The sequence below is a fragment of the Colletotrichum orchidophilum genome (assembly GCF_001831195.1).
Source record: "Colletotrichum orchidophilum strain IMI 309357 chromosome Unknown Scaffold_18.1, whole genome shotgun sequence".
In the NCBI taxonomy this organism is placed as follows: domain Eukaryota; kingdom Fungi; phylum Ascomycota; class Sordariomycetes; order Glomerellales; family Glomerellaceae; genus Colletotrichum; species Colletotrichum orchidophilum.
The window spans coordinates 303,263-316,482 of NW_019172974.1; the positions used below are offsets into that span (position 1 = coordinate 303,263).

At 52.9% G+C, this 13,220-nt stretch overlaps 3 protein-coding genes across 3 annotated transcripts; 2 read left to right on the forward strand and 1 right to left on the reverse strand.

Moving 5' to 3' along the window:
- Positions 1 to 1,437: 1,437 nt before the first annotated feature.
- Positions 1,438 to 2,721, forward strand: CORC01_03110 (F-box domain-containing protein; the record flags this gene model as incomplete). The annotated part of the gene is made up of 3 exons (XM_022614760.1): positions 1,438 to 1,697; positions 1,818 to 2,292; positions 2,350 to 2,721. 3 exons carry the CDS (start codon positions 1,438 to 1,440, stop codon positions 2,719 to 2,721), a joined length of 1,107 nt encoding a protein of 368 aa, XP_022478762.1.
- A 548-nt stretch (positions 2,722 to 3,269) lies between these two features.
- Positions 3,270 to 5,169, reverse strand: CORC01_03111 (POT family protein; the record flags this gene model as incomplete). Its single annotated transcript, XM_022614761.1, has 2 exons — positions 3,270 to 4,659; positions 4,715 to 5,169. The coding sequence occupies 2 exons, from the start codon at positions 5,167 to 5,169 to the stop codon at positions 3,270 to 3,272; spliced, it is 1,845 nt and encodes a 614-aa protein (XP_022478763.1).
- Positions 5,170 to 11,102: 5,933 nt separating this feature from the next.
- CORC01_03112 (D-isomer specific 2-hydroxyacid dehydrogenase) lies at positions 11,103 to 12,258 on the forward strand (the record flags this gene model as incomplete). Its single annotated transcript, XM_022614762.1, has 2 exons — positions 11,103 to 11,301; positions 11,390 to 12,258. The coding sequence occupies 2 exons, from the start codon at positions 11,103 to 11,105 to the stop codon at positions 12,256 to 12,258; spliced, it is 1,068 nt and encodes a 355-aa protein (XP_022478764.1).
- Positions 12,259 to 13,220: the final 962 nt, after the last annotated feature.

Sequence of the window (13,220 nt, forward strand, 5' to 3'; positions counted from 1 at the left end):
TGAGGTCGCCTACCAGATGCGGCGTAGCGCAAACGGTCAGCTCGGTTTTAATCCCCTTGGTGAATGGACTGGATTCCATTTAATGAAGACTACTAGTACGGTTCTAGAGGAGAACGATAACGAGTAACTCCAAGAAAGACTCTTGGGTATATCATCATCTTAAGAGGGGATTAAAGAACGCCACCGGCGATATGCAGGAGAAGTTGATCCAGTCTATACTTGAGCGCAACCAGTTTGAGTACCGCAACATTGTCTATTTTATTACTGAGAGCGCTTATGGATTAGAAATGCGTGGCTAGTCTTTCTATTGCGTCAAAACAACCCTTTCACTGCATCGGAGCTTGGTATTATCGTAGCGTGGTAGTCTTTCGGCGACTTACATTCAGCTAGGATTTAGTAATGATGGTTATTGTGCAATGTCATAGTTCAATGACTCGAAACAATGATCTTTATACTACGGTCCATTAAGCAGCCTCTCCGCGTCGTGTTGTCATCCCCAATGAGTCAAGGTATGTTTGGCCATCGAACATACTCTTTTATCCCAACGCCACGGCTTGTTTTCACTGTGCTCCTTCCTTAGTTTTATTTCTGGTACCTCAGTCCCTTCCTTAGAACCCTTTCAACCTCCCAAGTATTTCAGCAGCCTACTTAGCCCTTTGTCAGAAATCTTACTCTTCCATACTTCTCACCCACCTCATCATTTCTCACTCACTTCGTCGCATCTCATTCACTTCATCGCTCCTTATCTACTTCGTCGTAACTGATTCACTTGGTGAGATCTTGCCCACTCCGTCGCAACTAGTTCACTCCTTCCTTCCTCTGACCCTTTTGAATTCTTTCAGATATATAAATATCTACACCTTCACTCTTATGCCACAACCTGCTTTTTTACTTAAACCTACTCACTTCATCGCTTTTGCCTAGACACGTTTTATTTCCTTGACAGGCCGTCGGATCATGCTTATTTCGTCGCATCTCACTCACTCCATTGTTTCTCGCCTCCTTCGTTAGAAATCACTCTTTCCTTCCCTTTCACCTTTGTCATTCCTTTCAGCTGCTCAACTTGTCACACCTTGAATATCTTGGTCAAGCTCACTTCTTTGTTGCAACCTCCTCACCTTCTCACCTTTTACCACCACAACTCACTAGGTGCCCTGTTCAATTTTATAATCTCGTCGGCTCCTGCCTATCTCGTCGTATCTCACTCGCCTCATCGAATTTAAACCATTTCGTTGGATTCCGCCTATTTCGTCGTATGTTCGTTCCATCGCTGATTCACTCCGTCCGCCGCTTTTTTCCAACTTTTGTTTGAAGCCCTATTACAATCACGCTTCAAAAAAAAAAACCCACGCAAAATATCTAGTTTAAACCAGGCGAGTCTCTTGTTCTTGAAAATCTTTCTGTTTCAACACATCACCGAGCTCCAAACGACCCAAGATGCCAGCTCAAAGCACCAACGCGTCCCTGGGCTCATTGCCAAATGAGCTCAAACGCATGATTGCGGGCTTCGTCCACACCAACGAGATTTCCAACTGCAGCAGCTCCTCGGTGGGCCAACTGTCGCTCGTCAATCGCTGCTTTCGGGCTCTGACCGTCGAGTTCGTGTTCGGAAGAATTGAGATACAGACGACAGAGGACCGCCTCCATCACCGCGTGAAGGCCATCGCCAAGAGAGAGGTGATCAAGAAAAACGTCAGGTAAGTCCATCCGCTCACCCTCTCATCTCATTATCTTCATCCGCATCATCGGAACTGAAAGAGCTTTTAATCCCGGCACTCAATCATCTCCACGACGTTGCTAACATTTCTGTTCTACAGGTTCTTGACCCTTACTGTTGATTCCTCCAAGCAGAGTGGATTCACACTCCCCCCTCAAGTCCCAGCTCAAATTGCTGCGGTTTGCAAACAGATGGTGAAGCTCGAAGAGATGATGCTAATGCTGTTGCTGCCTGGATCTGGCCCTACGTCGCTGGCTGGTCGCCTCCGCCATCAGCTCCGGTTCCAAAACGTCCGCCTTCCAAAGGTTAAGGCTCTCGTCATTTGCGCAGTTGTAACGTCTGTCACGTTCATTCCGGGCGTGTTCCCCAACCTCGAGACCTTGTCTCTGGACGTACACGTGGCGTTCGACCAGATACCCGAGCTGCTCGAAGTCGGCAACGCCCTAACGAACCTCACTACCTTGCGCGTCGCGAAGCAAGCTTGGTCAGAGGCTGACCTCCCACTCCTTGCCCGTGCTAGCCCGAAGATCAAGTACCTCCTTTTGGAGGGCGGACTCGACAACGTGGCTGTTTCAGTACGCCTTGAACTTCCCCTGCATAGACTTGATAGATTGCTCACTGTCTTTTTCTAGATCCTGGCTCCAAATTTTAGACGGTTCAAAGAGTTAAGCTGCTTGGTCTTGACCACGGAGCAAGATTGCGGAGTTCCAGATAGCGCTAGTCTTGACGACGAGGAGTGCGAAATGGCAAACATGTTCGAAGTTGAGAACCATCCGCTCAACGAGGAGCACGAAGATAATGCTCGAGGCCTGGCTCAAAACTGCCCGAAGCTGCTCGAAGTGACCTTGATCAGGCAATGGTATGCTCAGCGTTTTGGTGTCGAACTAAGATTCCCCAATATCACCAGGCCTGATGTGTACGTCATCTCGATCTATGGTCCGGATGACACCCAGCCCGAATACTGGAAAGCCGGTGTATGGCCGAGGACCACCAACCTGTGCTAGGTCACTGCGACAACTGAAATTGGCATGAACAACTTGCTCTAGTTCGAAGCGATGCTGGACCATAAGGACGTGAGGAGGGGAAAGAAGGTGTGATTCGGACATCGCAGTCCAATATACACTGCGTTACATCAGGTCATAATGAGACCTCTGAATGATAATAGCTTGGAGTGGAGGCAACGGGCAGGATTAAGTAATTATGGTTATCGAAGGAGAGACATTGAGTGTTGGTGGCTGTTTACTAGATGGCGTCAGGCGGGCACGCTCAAATGTAGACAGAGTCATTTAATCCAAAGCAGCTGGGGTCCTTCCAGTATGATTCCAATCTCATTGAGGTAATGCACAGTGGGATGGAGCAAGATCAGAATATGGGTGATAGGTATTTTCATTATATGCATTATCGTGCACTTGTCTAACTAGGAGTTTTGGCAGCTAGTCCTCAAGACCAACTGCCGGGGAATCATTCGACGCGGGAAATCATACAACCAATGAGGTTACACAAGCTCCTCCGCGGGAGGAAGCACAGCCATGAACAGTTCTGAGAGAAAATCTTAGACCTTCTCAGAAACGTGCGCCTGAGCGACCTCGTCCTCCTGGGTCGCTGCGGTGGGCTGGTTGGAACCAAGGAACTTGGTCTTCCTAAGCTGGTTGAGCTCGTCCTCCTCTTGGTCAAGGTGCTTGAAGCAGAACCAGAAGGCGACACCACCGAGGAAGGCAATGATGGCGACGGAGCCGTAGTTCCAGACCAGGAGGGGGTCCTCGGACAGAGGAGTCCAGGCCTGGCCGATGGCGGAGGACACGGCGCTCATGGCCAGGTTCACGGACATGACGAGGGACTTCATGTTCTCGGGGGCCTTGGAGAAGGCGTATTCGTACGAGGTGACGTTGAGGAAGATCTCGGCAAGACCGACGAAGACGTAGGGGAGACACTGAGCCCAGACGTTGATGGGAGCAGGGCCATCGTCGCAGATCGTGGCAAGGTCGCCGCAAGGGGACATCTGGTAGATGTAGTGCTGCATGACGGTGGCGGCAACCATGGCGGCGGCGGCGAAGAAGAAACCAGTAGTCATGCGCTTGATGGGAGTGAAGTTGAAACCAATCTTGCGGAAACCGGGGTAAACGACGTGATCAAGAATGGGGATCATGATGATGATGGAGAGGGGGTTCAGGTTCTGGATAACATCGTTGGGGGCTCCGCCAAGGACCATGGAACCGGCCTGGGAGGTCAAGTTGTTGGTCATTTGGTTGTAGGCGAGGAAGAAGATGGGCAGGAAGAGGAAGACCTTGCAGGCCTTGAGACCACGGCGGACTTCGTCAACCCAGGCATCGTCGTAGGTCAACCAGCCAGGGCGCTCGGCAACGGGAATATTGCTGGGCTTCGCGTTCTCCCAGTTCAACTTGGTGATGCCACCAGAGCGCTTCGCAGCAAAGTTGGACATGCGGAAGAACTTCTCGAGAACGGAACCGGTGGGGGGAGTGAGGTGGTACTTCTTCCTGTTGGACCAGAGGACAACGGGGCAAATCAAGAAAAGGATGGTGGGCAGGAGGAAGGCCAACCAGAAGCTGTGGTATTTCTCGACAAAGACCATGGAGATCTGACCGCTGACGGCACCGCAGTTGATGGCGAAGTAGAACCACAAGAAGATGCGGGTGTTGGTGACGGAAGGGTCGACAATGACGCGCTCGCCCTTGCGAGTCTCAACTCGCATGCGGACGTCCTTGTTCTGCTCAGCGAGCAGGGGAGAAATGTTGGCCTTGAACAGACCAGTGCCGCAGCAAAGAATGAAGAGACCGATGAAGAAGGGGGCGAAGGCGACCTTGCCCTTGGAAAGGACGGAGGGAGCAGCGGCGATAGTCAGGATAACGTGGGCGATGGTCGAGACGCCGATGGCGATGTGAATGACCTTGTAACGACCCAACTTGGAGTCGGCCAACCAACCACTGGATAACTAGTCAGTCTCTGTTCTCAGTGAAGATTCCATCAGATGCAACATACCCGAAAAGGGGAACGAGGTAGGCCCAGAACTGGTTCACCAAGGACACACCCTGGGAGGCTCTCTGGCCCATGCCCAAAGCACCGGCGGGAATATCAGCACCGTAAGTGGCACCGGTCCTCGAACCCGGAGGAAGAGGGCGCATGACGAAGTTGGTATACAAGACGGAGGAACCGTAGTACGAGAAACGCTCGCAAAGCTCAGCGAAGGCGATGGTGTAGATACCCCAGTGAATGGGACCCGACACACGGCGAAGCGTTTTGAGCTCCTCCTCGGTAGGCTTATCCTCGTAGTCATCGTCAGACTTGGAGTCGTAGTAGTTGTCTTCGAGGGGAGGGGCGGCGGCGGCGGTCACATCGAATGAGCCGCGAGTCTCCTTCGAGGTGCCCTGCACAATGGCCTGGGGAACATGCGCCTTGGCCAGGACATCGTCCTGTAGGCCTCCGGCGTTACTCATGGCTTGGGTTGGAGGAAAGCTTCCTGCGCGTGAGCGGGGTGAAGACCAGAGATTTGGTACAAGAGGCTCCGCGTGTGTATAACGAAAGACACGAGTTAACGAGTCTTTGACAGCAAATTGACAGTTGGGTCGAACGAAGACCTGAGCTGTTGGCCGTGGATGAAAGGCTGCTGATCGCGAGAGGGAAGGGGATAGGAGGATGTCGAGCGAGGGAGCGTCTCATGGAAGATGATTTATATTTCCCGGCCACGACACTGGGAGGTCGCATCACAGCTGCATTCGGCAACGAGTAGGTATCCGCAGATACACAGACATGGACGGGATACTCTAATGCCTGAAGGTGGGGGGACAAGGACGGGGGGTGGATTACATGGACATGGACTCATGTCTAGCAGGGAAACAAGACAGTGGTGGCATGGGTTGGCATGGGACGGGCCAATCGTGGAGGAGGTAAGGTTTGCTTCGATGTCAACAAGGTTCCTGGGTCCAGGGTTCGTGCGTGGGCGTCGACGGAGCCGTCGAGGAGGGAGGGGACCGTCCATCTTGCCCAGAACCGTCGCCACGGGACAGGACGCGAGAGAATACCATACTGTGAACACGCTACCTCTTCCTCTACTCGGTTGGCGCTGTAAAGAATCGATCGGTACGGAGTACCACACCACGTTGATGGTGCTGTCGGGGACAACGAGGTCGAGGTCAGGCCTTTGGGACGGATAAGGTGACGGTGCAGGGGGGTCAGAGTCGGAGACAGGCGGCCAGCGCGCGCAAGACTTTGCAGGTCGCAGGGGACAGTTGAAGGGATCTTTGGCAACAGAACGATCCCACAGGTGAGAGTCCACGCCCGAGACCAGGCTGGACCGAGACAGATACCAGTATCCGTGGTGGGCAGCTCCAACGAGAGGGAGACAATGGGCCCTGATGGATGGGATGGACCGTGATGGGCTCCAGGACGAATGGCCCGATTAGGCAGGTCGAGGATCGGAGGGCAGCAGATAGGCGGCGGCGTAACTGGTGTCGGTCTGGGGTTAACACCAGACAGAACTGGTAGCACTTGAGAGTAGGAATCCGTATAGGTTCGATACACACTCCTAGGCGGGCATCTGATTCGCGGTTCGTGAAACCCGGGCAAACAGCTGAACTCGGCCGGCTATCCAACGCCCTACGTACTGTCTGATATCAGCAGGTTGCAGAAATCTGCCTGCCAGACTCGGGAAAAGTCAGCCAGCAAGTGGTAAGAGCTTGAGCCCTTGACGGTGAAATGCGACAGCCAAGGGGCTCGGCGGTAACGTTGATCGACCTTGGCATATCCGCCACCCCTTTCCATCGAGCACTGTCATTGGCGCGTTTCCCGGACCCGACTTCTCTATCAGTGCTGGCACGGAAAAAGCTCGTTGGTGTGGTGGTGTAACATGGATAACCAGACGTGTGCTTTTTGGCGTACAATGTACACTCGGCTCACAGGAAAGCCCCCAGCCTGAGGCCGCAGACGCTACAGCTGCGACTTGGCTTCTGGCGCGGCTTCGAGAACAAGTTGGTCCTGGTACCTACCCGTCCTGCACGATGGACGGGAAGGGCGAGCAAAGGGGTAGGTAGTGTAGTGATAGCCGAGTGCCACGCCGAGGTCTTGATTCATTGATGCGCCACAAGAAGGATTGCCGTTGATTAGGGGCCTTTTTCAGTATGCGACCTATCGCATTGTGAGTCCTGCTGCGTCCAGTCGCTGCCAACGGATCACTGTTAGTCGATTGATGAAGTTTGGTGGATGCCGATGATGCGAAGGCGCGTCTCAAATCATTGCCCCGTCCATGATATGCTCGTCCATGATATGCTCTGCCAAGACTCGTTGACGACGCGGGAAAGGGAAGGTGATGTTGCTGCTGAGGCCACCGCGGTGTTTGAATATGCGTGGACGGCCTTGGCTGGAAAGGGGGTGAATGGACAAATGAGTTTGCAAACGAGGGCAAAGGCCGAGGATTGCCGCAGGTGCACATCATGATTCTTCAGTGAGATCCTGTCCGTCAAAACTGACTTTGCGGTTTCTCTCTCATCTCCTCTCACTCTTCTTCCCCTCCAGGCAAAGCCGCGTCGTACGGATACTCTCCGTACCTTACGTACGCGTTCCTAGCTGGTTGCTGACAGATGGAGCGCATAGAAGATTTCGGTCAGACACTTTAGTTGCAGCTCTCTGCCGTGCCACTAGCCCCCCCCGGCAACCTTCCCAAACGATAAGAGCCGTCGCAGTGGCCATAAGCTTAATGTCGCGATACCCACGTCCTCCCCTGTTTGGTTGGTTCCGGAGCGAGGCTATACCCAGTTCAGCCAAAGACCCCGGGGGATTTTTGTCTGCAGTTCTTGGAACGGCCCCATCCCAAGGTCCTTTTGGATGATGGATCAGCTTCTGGCTCTTGAGATGGACCAGTGGGACGGGGGATTCGTATCAGGCTGCCTACGATCCACTGGATACCGCCGAAATTGTGCAAACTTGCTGGTTGGGAACTTGGGGGAAATATTGGAGCGGAAGCCCGCCCAGACACCCCAATGCCCCGAAGGCTTTTCTCCTAGCCAACGGGTGCTACTATGTAGACTCATGGGCAGCGGGTTCTTGCTCCAGAGTTTAGAGATGATACTTGACATGTGCCCGCAATGTTATGGGGTTCGACGGACCAAAACGACAGGTGGTATCCGTACTCCCACACAGTCCTATCTCAACCGCCCAGACAACGGGCAATGAAATATATGGTCTTGGCTTCATGTCCTAGCGGTTTGGTCTCTTCAAAAGTACCCCCTTCTCCCTCGTTTTCGTCCAGAGCCAAGACTCGGTGGCCAACATGCTCCAAGCTTCGCCTCATTGCTTGTGTCCTTGGCTTTGGTTGACAGTGTTTGCCAATAGCGCCGCCGAGGCTTCTCTTCAAAAGTTCGCCTTGACGAAAACCCGCAACATCAAAGCCCGCATGCAGCACAAGTAGGTGGTGGTCGCGGTGTCGCGTGCCAACGTTCTACACTTCACGGGGGTGACCGCTGCACAGACCAGACAGACCAGACAGACCAGACAAACCAGACAGACTCCGATACGACGAGCGACAGCAGGCCGGCCTGCCCCAGATGGTGTGCCACTGTGGGTTGCCAGATTGTCAGACTGTCAATGGCCTGAGCAGAGATGGGAGCATCACTCTCAGCATGTGCGACGCGGGATGTTGCATGCAATCAGCACGGCAGTCCTACGAACCATCCCTCTCATCGATCCTTCAGGCTTTAGCGAACCGACGAATGACCTGACACCCGATAAGAGGAAAAACGAATGGAAGCATACCTGAGTTGCCTAGATCTTTTCGGCAAGTGCACAAGAGGGAGTGCGAGCTGCGATAGCGGCGTTGTTGATGAGGAATCCGCAAGCGATCTGAATCGTTGACTTCACTTTTCTCAGCCGCTGGAACCAATACGTTGCCTGTTGAGTCCAAGGGGGGTATAAAGTCCGTGAGTCGCTCATACCGGACACCGACAATGAACGCAATTCAGTCGTATCGTGTTCGCGAGGCAATCATCTACATTTCTCTTGTGCTCAGGGGCCAGTCACTCCAGCCCCAAAGCTCGCTGAACTGGCCACTTCATCAAGTCGTCGCCGTCGATTCCAGAAATCAAGTGTCGCGAAGGAACATCAAAATCCCAGATTAATTATAAGCCACACAAAAGCAGAAGGTGTGGGAGCCGTATCCTTCATTGGGGCGAACGCCTGCACGGGGATGGAGCCGTTAGTGACGGGTGGGAGGATGTAAGGATGAGTCCACTTGTTAGCACGACGCAGGTGGCGTCCGGGGGGGCTCGGGCGACGCCAGAGGGCCCTGGAAACTCTCCCTGTGCCCCCCGAGCGCCAGTTCTCACAACGTGTGAGCCATGTCCCTTCGTGGTAAGACGCGAGGGCGGCGAGGTTAATCAGGACGTCTGTTTCTGTCGCCGCACAGCTTGCCCAGCAAATGCCCAGTCTCGCCGAGCTTCTAGCTACAAGGCTTGAAGGCTAGCAGAGGCTTACGGCGGCAAATGCTTGACAATGCTTGACAATGCTTGATGGCCTTGGTTGAGGGCATTGTCTTGCCCCGAGTCAAGGCGATGCCGCGACGGGATGGGCGCGCTGGCACAGCGGCCTCCAAGAACAGACGGCAGCGCCGAGAGCAGAGCCGAGAGACACAGAGAGAACGGCCCAGAGGGCTGGCAAAGCTTGTTGTCGACATCACGTTACATACGTTCGAGCGACCAGCGAAGAGAGCGGCGACTGAAACCCTACGCTAAATGTCCCTCGCAGTCCAGGGTCAATCTTGATTCATCAGTCTCGATGGTGACATTGATAGTCGACCGTGAGTATACCATGACATTTGACACTTTTACAGTATAGAAGTTGTTAAATCTACAATTCATCAGAAGGGAGGCAAATCGCACCATGAGCTGCACCATTTAATACAGAATCAGGTGAGAGGACGCAGTACCTGGCCACCCGCGAGCCAACCTACCAGAGAAACATCATTTGTCGGTTGGGTTGGACCGACTTGGCAGCGGCCAACCGATCAACCGACTTGGGGCTTGCCGATGAATGCTTTTGGTTGCTTGGCGAGGAACTTCTGAACTGTTCATCCGACCTCTGTTGGAGTGCCCGGCGTTCGCCATCCTCCTAAAGCTCCTGCTGAAGCTGTCAAATTCTGTTAGCAAATATTTTCCTCTGGCGGGACGCTAAGCGATGGCGTCATTCGCAATGGTCCGAGAAAGAACGTGAAGAGGTCCTTTCTTCAGACTTCAATCCACGTCCCCAGAACGGAGCGGTCAGGGACTCAGGGACTCAGGGTTAGCAACCTTGTACGCGCCGACGCGCCGTCGTTGAGGCAAACATCAACTCCACAAACCTCTAAGCAATCTCCACTACATCTCCAGGTTGGCCCTCATGGGTAGCCCATGACTAGTGAGCGCGATGGAGAGTCTCCAGAGGGCACCGAGTGGTCTGGCCACCACCCGGGAGAGATTGGGGGCCAGGAACGTACATTACAGGTGAGGGAGTACGTAAGCACGCCTGATTGTGAGATAGCAGGCTGTCTTACCAAAAGATTATTACTAGACTTGATTAGATAATTCGCTCGTCGTGAAATCCTGGCCTGACTATCGATGCATCTGGGCGCGCCGAATCAAACAGGCATGAGTCTTGAAACCTGCCGTCAGAAGAAGAAGCACTCGCGGCGCGTCGAGAGAAAGACTGCCGGGCATTGTGGAGAGAGGTAATGGATGTTCAGGCTTTCAAATTCAGTCAGGTCAATAGAACACTCTGTGACTCTGTGCTGTTCCAGAAACCGAATGCAAGTCAATGACTGGGGTTTTCGGTACCGAATCGGTCTCTTCCCCTCATCTACCCACACGAAGACGCCTATGGTTGGCTAATGTTTTACCCCTCCGTCTGGGTAGGAGATGGTCTTTAAGTGATCCAAGAGCTATTCGTGACATTTACAACTGACGCTGTGAGAAGAAAGCGTCTCGTCCAACCAACCGCACCTTGCGCAAGGCCTCCCTCTGTTCAGAAGCTTCTCAATTTGCCTGACCCTACTAACAGCGCCAGTAAGGCTGCGTTTGCACGTTCGCCTTCAAGCCGCTGACTGCGTGCGCCGCGCCAAGATCTCCAGGCCGACTTAGGATTGAGTCACCGTCGCCAGAAACCGCTTGAAATCACCAAGCCTCCTCATGAAATCGAAGCACCAGCATTCACTGTCCCCTGTCCTCTCATCGGCACTACGCAATTCGAGATCTGCATGAGGCTGAATCGCTCCCCAATACGTATCAGGAGCCTGATACTCCCTTTGAGCCGGCCAACTTCGACGATTACTCACCGTGTATCCCTACCCCCCGAACTACGCCTTCGCACTCCCGCTAGTTGTCTTGCCGCGTTTAGACATCTAGCAACCATGGTTCAGGTCACGCAACTCAAGATCGCCGTCCTGGACGACTACCAGGGCCTCTCGGAACCACACTTTAACAAGTTGGATAAATCATTGTTCTATATCACTACTTTCAAGGACACCCTGCTGCCCTACAACCATCCCGAGACCCCCGAATACGCCAAGGATGCGTTGGTCTCGAGGCTGGAGCCATTTGATGTTCTCTGTAATCACTCCCAATTACAATTTATACGATATCTCCATCGTCTTCTCGTGCTTTACTCAGTTGATAATGCAGGCTAACACGGATAAAGGTACTATGAGAGAACGCACTCCGTTTCCCAAGGATCTCATCAGAAGACTGCCTAACCTCAAGCTTCTTCTCTCCACGGGTCTGCGTAATAACAGCCTCGACCTCCCCGCGTTCAAAGAACGCAATATACCTGTCGCTGGCACCGCGGACAAGTCGACGGTCAAGCAGGCCGGCACGGACAGCACGACCCAGCACTGCGTAACCCTAATCCTTTCGCTGGCACGGAATATTGCCGCCGATGATCTCGCCGTCAAGTCTGGCCTGTGGCAGACGGAAGTGGCGACGGGTATGACCGGCAAGACGTTCGGCGTCCTTGGACTGGGCCGTCTCGGAGTCTCAACGGCCAAGATCATGCACTTGGCATTTGGCATGAACGTCATTGCTTGGAGCACAAATCTGACGCAGGAAGCTGCCGACGAGAAGGCCAAGGCTGAGGGCTTGCCGTTAGGCACCTTCAAGGCCGTCAGCCGGGAGGAGCTTTTCAGTACTGCTGACGTTCTTAGCATCCATATTGTCCTGTCAGACCGATCCCGGGGACTGATCAATGCGGATGACCTGTCCAAGATGAAGAAGTCGGCCTTGTTTATTAACACCTCCCGCGGTCCGCTCGTAGTCGAGAAGGATCTTCTCGACATCTTGAAGAAGGGTGGAATCAGAGGCTGTGCCTCGGACGTATTCGACCTGGAGCCGCTGCCAGTGGACAGCGAGTGGCGAACGACGGAATGGGGTCGTGACGGGCGTAGTAGGGTGCTCCTGACACCTCATATGGGTTACGTCGAGGAGAACACTTTGAACGCGTGGTACGAACAACAGGCGGGCAATATCAGGAGGTGGCAGGCAGGCGATGCTCTTGAAAATGTTCTGGTGTGAATAGGACATGCGCAATAGTCCTCGTTCCCTGGACTCATTGGAATGAGTAAGAACAAAACACCATTCAAAAAAAAAAAAAAGCCCATGCGAAACATCGAATTGTACTGAAACAGACTGAGGACTATTTTAACCTGTTACAAAGATGATGTTTATGCTATAGATGTTGTATTACTGGGTCCAATTGCTAACCCGTCTGAGAAGTTATCATTCGTGTGAAGACCTGCTACTAAAAGACCATACCCCATCAATCTTCCAGTCCTTCGCAACGTCAGATACTATCAACTAACTGAGTAAATTGAAACCGAGAAACTTGACTAATGTAACCTGTTGACATTCGCCGTTTGTCCACCTCACGCATTACTAGCGGCAACCTAGAGGAATACAAGAGGTGGGATATGACGACTTACCTCGGACTGGCTTTGACTTTCAAATAAGAAGCCAAGGCAGTTCGAGCTATGGAGGCCGTAGCCGACTCAGCTACAGGTACATATCCTGTCGCTTACTGAGACTCTGGTGGACTCCAGTTCGCCGTCGATGGGCAGATGACTAATCGAAGGAAACAGCTTAGCAACTTCCTCTACATGCTCACATTTCCAGTGCGCCTTGTATAGCTTCAACCTGGCAAGGGCCTGCAGCTTCGGCGCAATGGCCTTGATACCAGCCGTCTTCATGGGCCATCCGCTGATAGTTAGCATCCGCTGATAAATAGCGCAGATTTTGAAATGCCTTGGCTTTGAAATCAATGGTCATCGAGGATGTATATATCAAGATTTTGACAGATGGCAGGGATGCCTTGTGCGCGGCCACCTCTTTTCGGAAGAAGGTGACAATTAAATTTGTTTCCCCGCATGAATCTCAAGCTGACTTCCTCGGGGTTAATCTTGCATATGACCTTGACCAGAAAGGCTGCTAAGTATGCTGAGCATGGTAGAATAGGCTGGTCGCTTTGGAACCGCTACTTC